Below are 17589 nucleotides of genomic sequence, written 5' to 3'. Positions count from 1 at the left end.
GTGTAAAAAGATTTCAGAATATTTGTTTTGAAAAAAAGAGTTGCACAAGGCATGATTCATTTAAAAGTTTTTAAAGCCCTAATTCAGATTCTACAAACTTATTTCCAAAGTTGAATATGAGAGTCAGTTTTAAAACTCCAGGTGTTTCATACTCATTATGCTCTAACACATGAATAGGAATTGAAGTGATAATTGATAGAAACGAAACATAAAAATCAGCCATGAGATGGGAGGAAATGATTCTCTTCCATGTGAATTCATCCCAGAGAAAAGCAAACTAACCAAAAATAAGATCATAATTTTTGTATTTTGTTTTTAACTCAACCATTAGTCCTTTTTTATAGTAAGTTGCTTTTTTAATTCTTGTAAAATTCTTTTAAGTCAGCACGTTATCCTGCAAATGTTTTAGGAATTAGCATATAAAGGCCTTACTAAATAGAAAAATAAATTAAATGATCCTTTCTTTATCCCCCAGTGTTCATCAAAACCGCATTTTCTAGATCAGTCCTCGACACCACTGGAAATTGTAGATCACACAGCTTTGAACATTTTAAGACTAGGCAGTCTTCCTCCACCCAATGTAGTTTCCCGTGGGGTACAGGTATCCAAATCTTAGAGAAGGGAGATGGTTGAAAAGGTTCCACAGGGGATTCTAATGTATCTCTGAGACCACACCCACTTCTACCATCCCGCCTCCCCTCCCTCAGGTGAGAAGGATCTTCTCTCCTAAGAAGGAGAGGACGTAGTTTTAACACATTTGTCATATCATTATTAATAATTATTAATAATAAGATGTATATATTAACAAATGGATTACATTACACATTTAGTTATATTTAATTTGGGCTCAAGTCACAATGAAGACCTTTTGGCATAACCAGAGTCAGAAGTGCAGAGAGTAGTGAGAGCAGAGTTTTATCAAAATCCAGTGATTTCTCCATTTCAATTAAGCACATTTTCCTCATTTTTAAAACAGCTAGCCTTCTTACTGTGGAAACTTTAGAGGAAAAGATTGAACTTGGAAAGATGAAAAATTCAGCTACAGAGTTCAGGATCAACTGGAGGAGGATTTATTAAATGGTAAAAAGATGTGCTTTTCATTTTAGAAGAGCAGAGAGGCAGTTTTTTACCCAACAAAGTAAACTAGTATAAAAAGGGCTTTGTTTTTTCATGGATCAGGCCTCTGGTATCTATATTCAACTGGTGCTTTTTAAGTGTATACAAGTAATTTTTATCAACCTGGTTGTTGTTTCATAGCGTTGATGTGTAGTATCTCTTTGTAGGATGCAATTTTGAGACACAATCTGCACCTTACTCTCAATTAGGCAAGTATACCTATTGTAATTGTTATCTTTTACTTACGTGATTGATGTGCTCAACTTCCTTCACAAAATAAATGGCGGCAGCTTATCTTATATCAATAAAATTGTCTAGTTGTCATTCTAACCCTATTATAGCAGTTTCTCAAACTCTTAAAAAATGGAAAAGATGCCTGTAGTTTTTAATGTGATGCCTCAAAGCTTACTTTTCCCCCAGTTTTCTTATACATCAATGCAAAGCACTCTTTATGAGCACTAAATGTGGGTAAAGGTACAAGTCAGAGAGCACCTGTTTAGTATATGTGACGTTTTAAATTGAGTCCTTTTGGGGTACTAGTCTGTCGGGAGAGACACGTTTTCTTATCCATGTCAATTTTGCTTCCTATCTCTCTCCCCCATGCCTTTCACTTGGAATGACAACAGTTGACATTAAAAAGCTGTTGGCAGGTATGGAATAACCTTATTCTGTTACCCAATAGCAAAGATCAAAGTGCATGTGAGATGTCTCACAGATTCAATAACTCAGCAATTACATCTCTCGAGTGTGATATGTATAGGTGGCATTTAGAACTTGGGGCGTAACAATGTGTACAAAGACATCATTCTATCTGCACCTAATGTCCGAAATACCTACTGCTCCAGCAAAATTTCTGACGTGTATTAGTTTCAGGAGTAGCACGCAAACTGTGTTTTTTAAGTTATGCAGACAGCAACCTGTCCTACATAGAGTCACAATCACTCATGAAAATTAATTTATGTTGCTTATAGCTTCGCAGCTTGTGAGCTTTCACTAGAGCCAAGGAAAACTTCAAAGCAACTAGATGTTAGCACTTCTGCCGAAGGGATATTTCCTGATTTCACTCCATGTGTTTTATCCCTCCTCCATCTAGGACTCTAGCTCCTAGCCTCCCCGCCTCAGGGGTTACACAGGCATCTTAGCGCATCCCCTCTCCCTTTATGTCTCTGGTGCACTGTTCTGCCAGTCACCAGGTGAAGGGACTTGCACCTTCCAAAATCGATGCCACTTCACTCCCGGATCACCTGGTTGGGAGTGCAGTCTGAGCCAGGTAACCCCTGCTGAATCGGTCGTGTGTCCTCCGTCTGCTTCTGGTGCAGAGAGTACCAACTCCCAGGACGTGCCCCTGTCTGCCCTGGCCCTGGACGCCTCCTTCCTGCATGGCAGCATGAAAACGCTACACAACGCTCCTCACCCGCCCAGGAGTATGTTATGGTGCTGAGCTTGTTGGGTCTGTCTTAATAACCTGATTCCCTTCTGTTGTTCCCAGTGGCCTGGTTTGCTTTCGACCCTGGCTCGGCGCACTCGGACATCATCCTCTCCAATGACAACCTGACAGTGACCTGCAGTAGCTATGATGACCGGGTGGTGCTAGGGAAGACTGGCTTCTCCAAGGGTGTTCACTACTGGGAGCTCACAGTGGATCGCTATGACAACCACCCTGATCCTGCCTTTGGCGTGGCTCGCATGGACGTGATGAAGGATGTGATGTTAGGAAAGGACGACAAAGCTTGGGCAATGTATGTGGACAATAACCGGAGCTGGTTCATGCACAACAACTCGCACACCAACAGGTACCCTGCAGCCCCCAAACCAAGCCTTCTTCACGTTGGCTTCTGATCAGGAGTGACAGCCCCAGTTCAAAAACCTATTACATAGACCATATTAAGGAAATCAAGCAGGTGGTCTACATTAAGTAGCACAGGCAGTCTATGAGCCTCAGCTGAGTCCATGCTGGTGGTTTACTTTTTGTATGATGATAGAGACTTGAGTACTTTCCTAATCCCTTCATTGCTGTATTTCACCCATGACTGGAAACTAAGAATCCCAGTAGATATCCACTATAAGAAAACAATCCAGGATGCTGAAACAGGCAGACCTACAACTTATCAGAAAAGCACTTTTGGACAAATTACTTCGTTTTTTTGAACCTCAGTTTCCAAATCCATCAAATTCGTATAATAAAATTTTTCCATGTGGGAATCTTCTGAAGACTAAATGAAATATGTGAAAATGCCTTACATTGGAAGCACCTGAAAATAGTAGCCATCGTTCTTATTACGATTCATTAAACTAAAGCTTATGGGTGCCAATTTGAATGACTTTTTACTTAAAGAGAACTCTCTTATTACTGTATTAATTCAGAGCACCCAGTTTGCTAAGGAAAGGAAATATAGTAATCTCCTTGAGATTTTCTTCTACCACCAAAATATAGATCATTATAATTGAACACATACTATAATGGATTTCCTTTCTCATTTGATTGTGTTCTTCAAATGTATTTTTCACAAATTTCCTAGGCAAAGAAATTTCTAATGTGGACCCTGGTCCACCTTATGCTCCAAGATTTCCCCAGGATACATTCTCATTAGTGTCTCTGAAAAAAAAAAAATACAGTGGTGTTCAACCAGATCAAAGGGAAAGCAAGTCAGACAGTGGTAGGATAATTGGACTCCACTGTTTTATCTTTTTCTGTATGCTCATCACTGACCCTTCTCCAGCCTGTAGACTCCTAAAGCCTCCTTTTCCCTTGGATAGTTTCTATAGCATTCAAGTGTGTATTATTCGCTGTCACTTGAAGTGAACACACACACCATTTCACCATGAAAGCAAATCCTACTGGATGTAGATAAGTGGTTATCTTCAGTGATTGGCATTTTGGGGAACTCTCTGTCAATAGATTCCCAGTGCTATCACCCAAATGCCACACTTACTTTTTCCCTTTTAGCATCTTTATTTTGAAGTGCAGGAGTGAATAATGACATAACCATCACACTATGCAGAGAAAAACATTCTTAATGCTAAACACATCTGCTTGCATGCAAACTGCTTGTCACTTGTGCTTTCATTGTTAAACCTGCGAATTAACAAGAGGCAATTTGTAACCTGTCTTTTAATGACTATGTACAGTCTGTATCCTGCATGCAGGAGGAAATGAATGACACAAATTCCTGTGCTCTGCTGAGATGAGAATGAAGTTCAGTATTGCTAGATCTCAAAAAAACAGGAAAGACGAATCTGATCATCCATGTTTAATGGCATTTTGTGAAGCCATCAATTGAAGCATAAGACACAATTCTTTGTAAAATGGCATTTGTATGCAGGTTCCTTAAAATCACTACATCTCAGAGTATAATTATTTCACTGTACAGAGAAGAAGCCTCTTCTTCAGCGCTGTCATTTCGCAGACAGCCTCTAAGTTCTTAATTCAAATGCAACAAGCGAAAAAATTACTATCCTTCTGGAATGAGTTTTTCTGTTTAATGGATAACATAAGGCCCCAAATTCAATTTCTCATGCATGTGGTTTAGGTGCAACCAAAGTGCTTCTTTATTTTGACTTTCAAATTAAGTCACTTTGTATTGAATGATATTTAATTTACACCATTTATACAAAGTGTGCAACATTCCTAGAGTCAGAGCTCTGATAGCCCAAAGGTGACTTTTTCCTGGTGTTTAATGTTTGGTTTTCTACTGCTGTGACTGAGTAGTAGAGACCCTAATGAATGAGTTCACTCTCAGCAACAGCAGAGCAACTCACAAGGGCAGATATCTCCCCCTAGGAAGTGAAAATTGATGGTGGTGGGAGGGAGCAAAAAATCATACTCTTTTTATATATAAAGCACAGATATACACACAGTACAGTACCAACAGGTATACAGTATATCTGCGGTATTAAAATTTATGTGCGAGGGATGATTAAGGAAAAGGTTTTGGGGTAGTGATGATTATAAACAGGTTGCAAAACACTGGTTTCACCACACAAAAGCGGGGAGCTTCTAGAGTGACCACAAGCAAGTGAACCCCCATTTTTTTCTTTTCCTACAGAACTGAGGGAGGGATCACAAAAGGGGCCACGATTGGGGTCCTCCTCGACTTAAATAGAAAAAACTTGACATTTTTTATCAACGATGAACAACAAGGTCCCATAGCATTTGATAACGTGGAGGGCCTGTTCTTCCCTGCGGTCAGCCTGAACAGGAACGTGCAGGTAAGCACCCTGCCCCTGAGGTTAAACAGCTGTTGCTGGCTGCCAGTTCAAAGGCCGCTCAGGGCCGTTCAATCCAACCGGAGAGAGGGAAGCTGACAGCGTAAGGCCCAGACCAAGACATGAAGAGAGGAGGAGAGAAAGGGATCAGCCTTGACAACTGCTATTATTCCATGCCAAGCATAATCATCTTCTTTATACTTGGACACAGAGTGGTTAATAGCACGTAGGAAACTGGAGTTCTCTTCATGGTTGGCTAATGATCATCCCTGTAGCTCTAGTTTCACCTCTAAGTAGAAATGAAAGCCTTTAACCAACTGGCATGAAAACAAATGGAATGACTTAACAAAGCTCCAGGAGTGCCTGAGAAGAGGTGAGGGTGTAAGACTGACGCTTTAGTATCGTTATCAGAAAATCTGAGCATCTTCTCTGCGCTCTTCTTTGACTCTATTAGGTCCTAAGGGGTAGAAAACATAGTCCCTACCTGCAAGTTAGTTAATTATTATTTATTATAGAATAAAACAACAGCTTCTCATTCATTCAGGAAATATCTATAGAATGCCTTTAATGTGCCAGGCACAGTTATAAGTGTTTGGGATACATCAGTGAAAAAAAAAAAAAAAAAAAAAACAGATAAAAATCTTGCCTTCATAGAACTTACATCCTAGTGATAGGAGATAGACAATAAAAAGTCAGCATAATCACAATGTTAATCAGATGGTGTGTCAGAAGGTGATTAGTGCAGTGGAGAAAAGACCAATGGTAGGGTAAAGGGTTCATGAGTGCTGGGGTTGGGGCGGGCAACCGCAGTCTTAAATAGGATGGTCAGTGTAGGCAGGGCTTATTGCAGTTACCGGTGAGCTGAGCCTTAAAGGAGTAAGGGAGTGAGTTGCGTGGAGCCTTCCAGACTGAGGGAACAGCCTGTGCACAGTTTCTAAGGCATGAGGGTCCTTGCCTGGGCAAGGAATGGTGGAGAGACTCTTGGCCTGTGGCCAGAGGGGGACCGGAGCCATGCATGGAGGAAGAGCTGTGCCCTGCCAGCCGCTGTCAGGGCTTAGGGTTTCACTTCCCTCTTGAGCTGGGCCTCTAATTAGCAACTATGAGCCTCATTCCACAAATGGTTGTCTTAAGATAGGGCTTGAGAATTACAACACTACAGATGACTTTTGCCCTACCCAGTACCAGCCTTGGAAACTATTTATAAAAATTCGTTGTTGTGTTTCAGTATGTGCAGTAACACTGACTGCAAACTAGCAGCCCCTGCCCTTCTCTCTTCCTGCAAGGAGATGGGGTTTTCTGGAAGGCTGGAATCTAATCTTTCAGAGTTCAGCCTCGACACTTTAAAAAAGAAAACCATAAATTACCCTAGAAGCGAGTCTCAGAAAAACCTCACTCAGGGATTTTCACATTAGCCATTTCCCTTTCAAAGAATTTTATCCTAGATGCTCTTCAGGGGTTTTCAGGACCTTTTGATTATCTATTGATAAAGACTCTTGGGCTGGAGAAGACAGGGACAAGAACTGCATGAAATGGTTCTAATTTTATCCATAGCTATCTACTGAGGTTTGGGGATATACAGAAATTGGTGAAATAGTATAATGGCATGTTTTTTCACAACTGGCAATCATCTGTGCAACCCCAGAAGGAAATGTTTGCCCTAATTGGAATAACTAGTGGACAAGTAATAAGGGAAGGGTCTGCAAATCGGTCCTGTCTCTGCGAATCGGTCCTCTATCCATGGATTTGGCAGTGGTCACTGTTGTGAGGCCAGCAGGCTCCACTACCTGAAAACCAAGCCTATGTCTTCAGTTGTAAGGAACACAATCTCCCCGGAATCCTTTAAAAGAGGCAGGTGACTGAGAACCATATAATCAAATGTCACCAGGATTTGAGAGCCCGCCATGGTGAGCAGCCTCTTGCCATAGGCAGGATTCTTCTTGAATTCCCTTTAATGCCCAGTAGCCTAGATGTTTAAAGAGATGCAAACAGAACACTTTTTGAGTTAGGGACACACCCACGGTGCACTGTGTAAAGGGACAGGGGGATGCGTGATGTGTCTCAGGACTCACAGTCTCATTCCCCAGGTCACGCTGCACACCGGGCTCCCAGTCCCCGACTTCTACTCCAGCAGAGCATCAATAGCCTAAGGATATGCCGTGGAGGCGCCAGCTGCCTGTTCTTACCTCCGCCTGCGAGAACCACAGCAAGGAGCTCAGCCAGTCGTGGTGGGGTGCAGAGTTGGCAGGAGCGGGAGAAGGAGGAGAGAAAAGCTGGTCCTCTGCAGTCTTCACACCCACAGCTCTGCCTTTTTCCCTTTCAACCTCTCCTCTGCTGTCATGCCTGCTTCTGCTTCCATGTCCAACAATTCTAACCAACAAAAGACCTAGACAGTCCACCACGTCACTTGGTTCCCACTCCCAGATTTTGCTTTTATTTAACTTAATTTTTTATGTAGGTGAGTTATATTTTCTTTCTTTTCTGATCAGGTTTTTGGTGACTTACTGGACATGCACTGCCAGGAGAAAATTCTCCTGCTAACTTTTTTTCTTAAGCTTTCTATCAAACAATGAGGTTATCGGGGGAGGTAGGGAAGAATGAGCTGAATTTGTAGCATACAGCTTATCTCCTAAAATGTTCTTGCCCTGTTACCTCTCCTGTAGCGTTAGCTCTGCAGGGCTCAGCTTTGGGAGAGTGAATCTATCATCGAGAAGTTTTACTACTCATTGAAGCACAAAAATATCTGCTACACAGGTTCACATCAGGGTAGGATCATTAGGATGGCCCTGTAATTAGGACAGGCCAGAAACCCTGGCCATTGTATAAAACTGGAAAGTCTCTAAGACACAGGCAAACCAGGGGACTCAATGATTTGGTTCGTTTATTTAATACAAGCTTTTAATTGAGAACCTACTATTGACCAGGCACTGTTCAAGACACTAGAACATTATGTTCTAGACACTGTGGGGACACAGTGGTGAACAGACAGGCATAGTCTCTGCCCTTCAGAGCTTATATTCCAGTAGGAGAAAAAGCAAAAATAAAATAATTACAAATTGTCATATGTACTAGAAGGGAAATGGGCAAGGGTCAAAGAGGCTCATGGGCAAGATCTTTCAGGCTTCCTAGAATGATGCTAAAAATCCACACATTCTGGGCATAGCACCAGAAATGTACCAACTCAATGCCCTTTCAGCTGCGCTATTTAATTATGGTACCTGCTGCCACTCATCGCAGAGCCCTTCTTGGTAGAAATGATGTCAGCATTCTTATTTGCTGATGCTGCTATGATACCACGCCTTAAAAATTGATAGTTGAAAAAATAAAGAGTGACCAGAGGGCAAAGGACCCATTCTCAGTAATGGGGGATCTTGAGTTGCAGTCCACAGCATTCACATTCTCAGGATAAACATGCTTGTCTCCATTAGACTATCTGTGCCTGTTCTGAATGAAAAATCCATCCACTCTGCTGCCATTCACAGCCTAATTTTCTGGAGTAGTCCAAATAATGTTTGGAAAAACGTGGGGTTGTATGTCATTACTATGACTGATAGCAGAATAATAATGCATCTTACTTCTATATAGAGATAGACTTACATAGGTTACCCTTGAAATTCGTTAGTTTGACATGAAGTTTTAGGAAAGGTAGGACCCAGAAAGAAGTTCTAATTAGTTGTCTAAATATTTTTCAGTGAGCCAAGAAATTCACCATGACAAAACAAGAATAACAAATAGAAGGGAAGAGATAGGATGGGAAAGCTAACAAAATTTTGGCAAAAAGGAATATATGTAAATAGCTAATTATTTACTTTTGTGCTTACTTTATTTAGATTATTTCTATCAGTTACAATCTTTTTCTAGTTAAGTGTACCTAATTTATGGAATGGGTGCTATCCTGTTTATGTGTGTCTTGGTTTTTCTTGTGGCTACAGAAAAACTGTTGCAGGACAACACTAGTTTGATATTTGATTTACTCTCCAATGAGACTCGATGGCTGGGCCGTGGTAGACTCATAGTTCCTCTTGTTCTTTATTAAATTCATCCTGCTAATTAGATTTCTAGTGACTTGTAACATGTAGTTTACACTGAATTGCAATTACAGATGCATACAACTACTATACTAGAAAAAATTGTCATTTCTGGTGTGCCAATAAATGATTTTTATGAGAGAACCAAATGTCTCTAGAATGTCTTAGTTTTTTTCTACTGGGGATGACAGTTCACCTTTGTCAGAGCGATGTTTCTTCAGCACAGTCTCATTGGAAAGGCCCCCAGAGCTCTGGAGGGCTTGTGTTCTTTCCCCTGTTTCCTTGGGCATGTGGCACTGCTTTTTGGTTTTACTCATCTGAAATTTAACCTCATGTGAAATGTCCAGTGGAGATGTTTGGGGTCTGCCTCCAAGCACTGGGGATTTTTTTTTTTTTTTTTTTTTTTTTTTTAGATGGAGTCTCGCTTTGTCACCAGGCTGGAGTGCAGTGGCACAATCTTGGCTCACTGCAATCTCCCCTCCCGGGTTCAAGCAATTCTCCTGCCTCAGCCTCCCAAGTAGCTGGGACTACAGGCACATGCCACCACGCCGAGCTAATTTTTTTGTATTTTTAGTAGAGACGGGGTTTCACCATGTTGGCCAGGATGGTCTTGATCTCTTGACCTTGTGATCCGCCCGTCTCAGCCTCCCAAAGTGCTGGGATTACAGGCGTAAGCCAACGTTCCTGGTCTACTTTATTTTTAAAAAGCCACAAATTTGGTTTGCAATTTTATAGTACTGCAAAACAGAGTTTCACTAACTTTCAAACCTAGCTCCTTTAACATTTCTTTGAATGGTGAAACAATACCATTGTTTTTAAATAATTACAACATTATTCATCTACCTAACGTTGTTAGCCACTAAAAAGAACGCTTTGTTTCTTGATTAAAGGTAAAACATTACCTACAAATATATGGTCTGAGTTATAACCTCACAGAGCGGAATAGTACACAGTTGATAGCTGCTACTGCTCTGTGTTCATTCCAGTTTCTGCACATTCCTCTTTCTGTCATAGAATCCTTGGGGTGTCACTTCACCAGCCAAAAACCTCTGTGGCTGGCAGCGCCTTCTGTCTGAGTACTGCCTGCACCTGCTGGGCTCGTTCTGCCCACTCAGCCTGGCAGGTTGCGCTCGGCTCACACTACCAGCCTGGATCCCACACCTGCCAAGGGTGAGTCAGCCACAGAATGGCGAGGGATGTGTGGGCAAGTGAACTCTGGGTCTGGCCACTGCACACAGCCAGGCATGCCGATTGCTGCGGGAGGGCAGGCATCTCCAAGCTCTGGCACAGGTGTTGGCTCTGTAAGAGGCTATGGCTGGACCAGATGTACTGCACACAGCTTCCACTACAGGAACATGCATCTGGCTGAAGGGTATGTGGTGGCATCCAGAAGCTTGGAGACACCAGGAACCACAGAGCCCCAAAGAAGGTGTCATAGCCCTGGCTCCAGGAGCCCCTAAATATGGGCTCCCAGAAGAGCCACACCTCTCCTTCTTATCACCTGCAACATGGCAGGCTGAGGGTGGTGGCTGAGGGTTTCAGCCCTGTTTGTGTTACAGCTCTTTCAGTCCCACCATTCAGCAGGTCCCAAGTTCTTGTCCTGTATCCAGGAAGAATGAGGTACATGGACAACTGGAGGGTGAGCAAGGCAGAGAGGAGCTTCACTGAGTGACAGAACAGCTCTCAGGAGACCTGAAGTGGGTAGCTCCCTCCACAGACAGGTGACCTTGATGTCTGTGCAGACCCCAGCAGAGAGGAGACCCAGAATGGGTAACTCCTTTCTGCTGGTAGTGTCAACGTCTGGCTGAGCCCAGGGTTTTTATGGGCTCAGAAGGAAGGAAGTGTGTACTGATTGATCCATAGGCAGCAATGGATGGGCCTGGAAAAAGCATCATCAGTTCTTACTCTGGGCCACAGACTCGCCCCAGAACTGGCAGCCTGGCCCCCAGGCTTCAGGCCATCCCTTGCTTGAAGGTAGCAGTTTCACCGGGGACCTGCCCTTTTCTGTCCAGGAGCATGACTGTCTCCTGCCGCCATCAACATGCCTTCCACAGTACCCAGGATGTTCATGCTGAGGGGTGCCTGCAGGCCTGCACTGAGCTGTCTTCAGCTCCACCTCAGCCTTCCTCCCATGCTAATCAGCACCCAAAGTCCAGAGGGGGCTGAGGCGTCAGGAGGCTGGTGCACACGCACACCTGGGGGCGGTTCTGACAGCACCCGGGCTTGACCACAACTTTGCTCCAGCCCAGAGTGGGCACCAGGAGCAAGGAGAAGCCAGGGAGCAGGAGCAGGTACTTCTAAGCCCATGGGGAGAGGGGAGTTTCCCAGGCCCCCAAGAGCACAGGGATGCCCAGGTCCAGAGTTATGGCTGGGCTGCTGTAGCTGCGCCTGGTAGAATGGGGCTTTCACCCTGCCAACTCAGTAGGGAGCAGGGCTCTCACCTGTTCCCGGCCCCTACTGGCTCCAACGAGCACACAGCCCCAGGCTCACCTTGCCCCCTGCAGCCAGAGCCTTGCAGCAGTGGCTCCAGGTGGGCCACTGGCACCATCATTTCCACTCTACCATGATACTTTTTTCTTCTTCCTCTGTTGGTCTCATCTCTCTCTCTCTCTTCTGGTTTTCTGCTCTTCTGTTTACTACCTAATGGAACACATTACTTATGTTTTACTCTTCTCGTGGTATTAAAGTTAATGGAACTTCTGATTCCCCATATTTCCTTATAGGAGTGATTAAGTGATTTGCAAGAAATCATTTTATTTTCTAGAAATGAGGTCCCTTTGTTCCTCCCTCTACTGTGGGCATTAATCTTTTGCCTATCTACTCAACTCACTGAGAAGAAAGGAGGGCTTGCTATTGAATCCAGATTTCTGACTATAAATCAAGGGAACTATAATAAACAAACAAATTCTCTGGTCACACTACCTTATTATTTATATGAACACACTAAAGACACTTGTGTGTATTTCTCAAAATACGTGCTAGCCATTTCCACTAAGGCTGGTGTTTAGGGAAGCTTGGATCTGGCATAATACATCACATACAACTGAGACTACCTAAATGTTGTGTTTATCTGAAGAACCAACTTTTTGGATAAACACAGAATTTGGCATACTGAATATGAGTGAACAGAAAAAGCAACCAAATAGATGTACAGAAGCTTCAGTCTAGGCCTTTCAGTTTGTTACTTCTTCACCCTACCATAGCTGTGTGAAGAGAAACTACAGAAACAGATGTGTGGGCCACTGGGAAAAAAGAAAAAGGATCAACATTTTATCAAATTTCCAGTACAGAATTAGATAGTGGTGGTGGTTGCATAATCTTATGAATCTACTAAAAACCACTGAAATATATACTTTAAGAAGGTGAATTACATGACATGTAAATTATATCTTAATACAAAAAGAAAAATTCCATGACAACACTCAAGTATCACTCAGCAGGAAGCAAAGTGCATGGACAGTGCAGGAGTGCTGTCTCAGGCCCCATCAGGCAGGATGCCATCCTTTGCCAGGGCTGTGTTGTAATGCGGTCACTGTGGGGCCATGTTAGACTGGGAGTCTAATGAGTTCTCTACTTCCAGCCTCCCTCAAATTACCCATAATAGTCTGCTCCTATTTCCCTAAACCTGTCCAGATGCAATAAGCTTCTCAATTTTTTAAAGCTCCTCTCCAACTTATATTTTATATTCTAAACCCTCCTGTATTATTCTTGTTCATACCTCATAGCCTTCTGTTTTCTTCCCTAATTAAATGGACCCATCTTTATCTTATCTAAACCCACTTCTAGAACCAAAGATTTATGGACTTTATTGATTTACTGTTAGGCTGCCATTTAACAAACAATTTTTAAGGAAAGATGGAGATATTAAATATGAACTACTCTCTGTTTCTGAACTGCATTTTCAACCTAGTAGTTTAATTAGTTTATAATGAGCAAATCACCTGCAGTAAATGAGGATCCTAATTGTTCCTTTTGTAATGCTGATTTTCATATGTGATCTCAATATATTTTCCTAATTGCCTGGCGGGCACTGTTTCTGTCAGATGTGAAGAAATAAGTCTGCAGGCTTATTGGTTGGGCAGGCTTGAAATGATGACTAGATGAAGGTTAATTGTAGCTTCTCAAGAGGTTGATTTTATCGTTGGCATTTTGGCAGAAATAAGAGGCTTTGCAGAATATGCAAACTTTATCTAGGTGTAGTGTTATACTGAGACCTGATATACCAGCAGAAAACCACAAATTTCTTTATAGGAAAGAAATCACTCAGTCTTTAAAATTTCTGAGGTCCAGCCAAACCTCCATGCCACTATCAAATTCTACATCTTCAAGATTTCAAGGCATGCCAAGAATTAACACATATGCTGAGGCTAAGCTAGCTATCATCCTAGTTAAGGGGACACTTTGCTTTGATATTAAGAGAATCTGAGCACCTGCCCTCTTTGCTTAGGCATGGGGAAAGAAAGAATCCCGAGGAATCAGATGAAATACTGAGTCTTTTTTTTTTTTCCTTTTTTCTTTTCTTTTTTTTTTTTTTTTGAGACGCAGTTTTGTTCTTGTTGCCCAGGGTGGAGTGCAATGGCACGATCTGGGTTCACTGCAACCTCTGCCTCCTGGGTTCAAGCGATTCTCCTGCTCAGCCTCCCAAGTAGCTGGGACTACAGGCATGTGCCACCAAGCCCAGCTAATTTTGTATTTTTAATAGAGACGGATTGTCTCCATGTTGGTCAGGCTGGTCTCAAACTCCAAGGGGAGGTGGGATGTGAAATCAGGGACCCAAAAGAGTACAGGATACACAGGCGCACCCAGTGACCAGGCGATTCACATGCATCACACACCATGCTTTTTGTTTTGTTTTGTTTCCCTTTTTACCTTTTTTTTTTCCTTTAGGCATCAAGCTTCATTTCTAAGCTCTTGCCGGGTGTCTGGCAGTAACCAAAGGAAGCTTTATAATAACTGGGGTACATTCCTAGTAAACAATGTCAAAGACACTGTAAAAGGAGAACAACTAAGGAACATCAGTTGTCCCACAAAATTGACCTGACCCAATCTGATGTTTTTCATGGTCTGACTCCTTCTAGAGCTAGAATAATAATAGCAATTACAATTTTCTTATTTCTCAGATGCAAGCGTTGTGTTTTGTGTTTTTCTTTTGAGAGACAGGGTCTCGCCTTGTCACTCAGGCTGGGGCACTGTGGCATGATCACAGTTCACTGCAGTGATCACAGTTCACTGCAGCCTCAAACTTCTGGGCTGAAGGCATCCTCCTGACTCAGCCTCTTGAGTAGCTGGGACTACAGGCACATACCTGGCACACACAGGCACACACCACTACTGGCTAATTTTTAAAAATTTTGTAGGGATGGAATCTTGCTATGTTGCCCAGTCTGGTCTTGAACTCCTCATCTCAAGGGATCTTCCTGCCTCAGGCTTCCAAAATGCTGGGATTAAAGGCATGAACCACCAGGTCTAGCAGGCTTTTTGTTTTGTTTTGTTTTGTTTTTTACACCTTAACATCTCACAAATCAAGAAACATCTTAAAACATATGTCAAAAGAAACTCATCAGCCATTGATAGAGTGGTGGTTCTCAGCCTCCACTGCACACTGAAATCATCTAGGGAACTTTAAGAATACTGATGCCAGGTTACTAATTTAATTGGTCTAAGATGCAACCTGAGAATCTGGAATTTTGTAAGGTGATTCGAATGTGTGCCTAGGGCTGAAAGCCCAGAGGTAAGGAATGAGCGAGTAGTGTATACTCAGCAAAGTTGTTATTGCTTACACATTCGGAAAAACAATAAGATGGGGGGCATCATCTTATAACCAACAAAGTCGATGCCCTAAAATGTGAAGTCTTTCCATGTTCAGTGTCACGAAGCCAATACACAAAAATAAAATTGTCAAGTAGAGCAGACTTTATTCGATGGCCCTGAATTAAGAAGTGGAAGCACGGCTCACAAATCAACTTCATGACTAGTGAGGGGTGAGGGGTGAAAATAAAGTTTCTCTAACAAAGGGGATGGACATTAAAAATGAAAAGAGGGACTGGGCATGGTGGCTCACACCTGTAATCCCAGCACTTTGGGAGGCCGAGGCGGATGGATCACGAGGTCAGGAGTTCCAGACCAGCCTGGCCAATACGGTGAAACCCCATCTGTACTAAAAATACAAAAATTAGCCGGGCATGGTGGCGCGCACCTGTAATCCCAGCTACTCTGGGGGCTGGGGCAGAAGAATCACTTGAAGCCGGGAGGAGGAGGTTGCAGTGAGTCGAGATGGAGCCACTGCACTCCAGCCTGGGCAACACAGCAATACTCTGTCTCAAAAAAAAAAAAAAAAAAAAAAAAAAAGAAAGAAAGAAAGAAAGAAAGAAAAAGAAAAATGAAAAGAGGAAGATTCAGGTCTTTTCTGGAAATGGCCAGTGAACTTCCCAGAACTGGAGTTCCTTCCTTCTTTTCTGTCCTTTTATAACTTCTTCTGGTCATTGTCCTAGCAATTGTCCACTGTTATGGTGCTGGTCAGAGTGTCATTTAGCATGGAAATGAGATTATAATGAAGCCTGAGTTCTTTTTGAAGTCATTTGCTCAGCTATTTTGGTTCTAACCAGTCTCAGCTGTTCTGGTTACAAAGGGAACTTTTTATTGCAGGCATCCTGTTTCTTAAAGCAATGTTAGGGCAGAGTAGAAATTCAGCTATGTCACGGAGGCATTACACCAGCTAACAATTTCGTCATTCTGTTAACTTCTGTTGAGTTATTTCCTTTGATAGCTGATAAACTTAAATTCACATCTTAATTATCACTTAAAAGGTCTTTTAAAATATTCCATTATAATGCAGTATAGAAATGAAAAAATATATTGTACATGCATAAAATTAATAATCATTCACTGGATAATATACAATTGAAATAATAGTTATACACTGGATAATATAATTAATAAAATTGTCAAGATGCTTACAACAAATCACAAATTTTTTAAATCTAGGAAAAGTTTTTGGGGCCAACTGATATGTCAAGAACTATCATTCAGATGTCTAAATCTGTCAAAAGCTTCCAGCTACTTCCCAGAAGCTCTTTACTTCCTATTATTTATAATTCAGTTAACAGTAGCAATACAAACAAAATAGCCAAAAGAGAAATTCAAAAAATAAAAAAAAAAGAAAAGAAAAAACAACACACATAATCCCACTGCATTCTTTAAATTATTCTGCAGCCTCACAAATATGATAACAAGGTCCACATCTCGTGCCAGGGTAATCATTACATTACAAATAACTGACAGTGGCCCTGCTTGACAGAGAGGTATTTGGGTCCCCAATTGTGTTTGTTAGTTTGAAGAGCAAAGTGGCATGTATTTTGGCAGATAATGCATGCTATTGTAAGTAGAGTTTTTCAAAGTGGTGTACATTAAATGTTGAACTTGGCTTTGGTTTTCTCCAAAAGAGCTATTTTTTTTTTTTTTTTTTTTTTTTTTTTTTTTTTTTTTTTTTGAGAGGGAGTTTCACTCTTGTTGCTCAGGCTGAAGTGTAGTGGTGTGATCTTGGCTCACTGCAACCTCCACCTCCCAGGTTCAAGCAATTCTCCTGCCTCAGCCTCCTGAGTAGCTGGGACTACAGGTGCGCGCCACCATGCCAGGCTAAGTTTTTTATTTTTAGGAGACCGGGTTTCACCATGTTGGCCAGGCTGGTCTTGAACTCTTGACCTCAGGTGATCTGCCCGCCTCGGCCTCCCAAAGTGCTGGAATTACAGGTTTGAGCAATGGCGCCCTGTCAAAAGAGCTACTATTAAACCAGTGGAGCATCGTACAATCTCTAACTAGAACTTCTTACAATTGAGAAATCCAATCACTCATCATATCCGCAGGTTCCACATGGGTGCATTCAAACAAGCTTGGGTTGAAAATATTGAGAAGGAAATAAAAAAACAAGAAAAATAATACAAATAAAAGCAATACAGCATAACTACTATTTACAAAGCATTTACATTGCATTAAGTATTATAAGTAATCTAGAGATTTAAAGTATATAGGAGGATTTGCATATGTTATATGCAAATGCTACACCATTTTATATCAGAGACTTAACTATCTGTGAATTTTGGTATCCCAGGGGGGTCCTGAATCCAAGGCTTCTTGGATACAGAGAGATGACTGTGCTCTAATAAGTTGCCAAATATTGAATCTTATTGTTTTCCAGGCAAGGTACCAAGGGCTTTTAGTGATTCATCTTACTTACCCTTCATCT

At 42.0% G+C, this 17589-nt stretch overlaps 1 protein-coding gene across 9 annotated transcripts in view; it reads left to right on the top strand.

Moving 5' to 3' along the window:
• The window catches only part of TRIM9 (tripartite motif containing 9), a 267774-nt gene extending 258946 nt beyond the window's left edge, over nt 1-8828 (top strand). For 3 of the 9 annotated variants that reach the window (XM_073010990.1, XM_007986671.3, XM_073010989.1), the window contains 4 exons: nt 1284-1325; nt 1743-1766; nt 2606-2909; nt 5163-7398. In XM_073010990.1, coding sequence (XP_072867091.1) covers nt 1284-1325; nt 1743-1766; nt 2606-2909; nt 5163-5421 — 629 coding nt within the window. In that variant the 3' untranslated portion in view covers nt 5422-7398. The other 6 variants (XM_007986673.3, XM_007986675.3, XM_037983969.2 and 3 more) reach the window with 4 other exon arrangements.
• The last annotated feature ends 8761 nt before the right edge of the window (nt 8829-17589 follow it).

Source organism: Chlorocebus sabaeus, chromosome 24, assembly GCF_047675955.1.
Source record: "Chlorocebus sabaeus isolate Y175 chromosome 24, mChlSab1.0.hap1, whole genome shotgun sequence".
In the NCBI taxonomy this organism is placed as follows: domain Eukaryota; kingdom Metazoa; phylum Chordata; class Mammalia; order Primates; family Cercopithecidae; genus Chlorocebus; species Chlorocebus sabaeus.
Note: the sequence above shows the minus strand (reverse complement) of the source record. Positions and strands in the feature narration are given on the sequence as shown.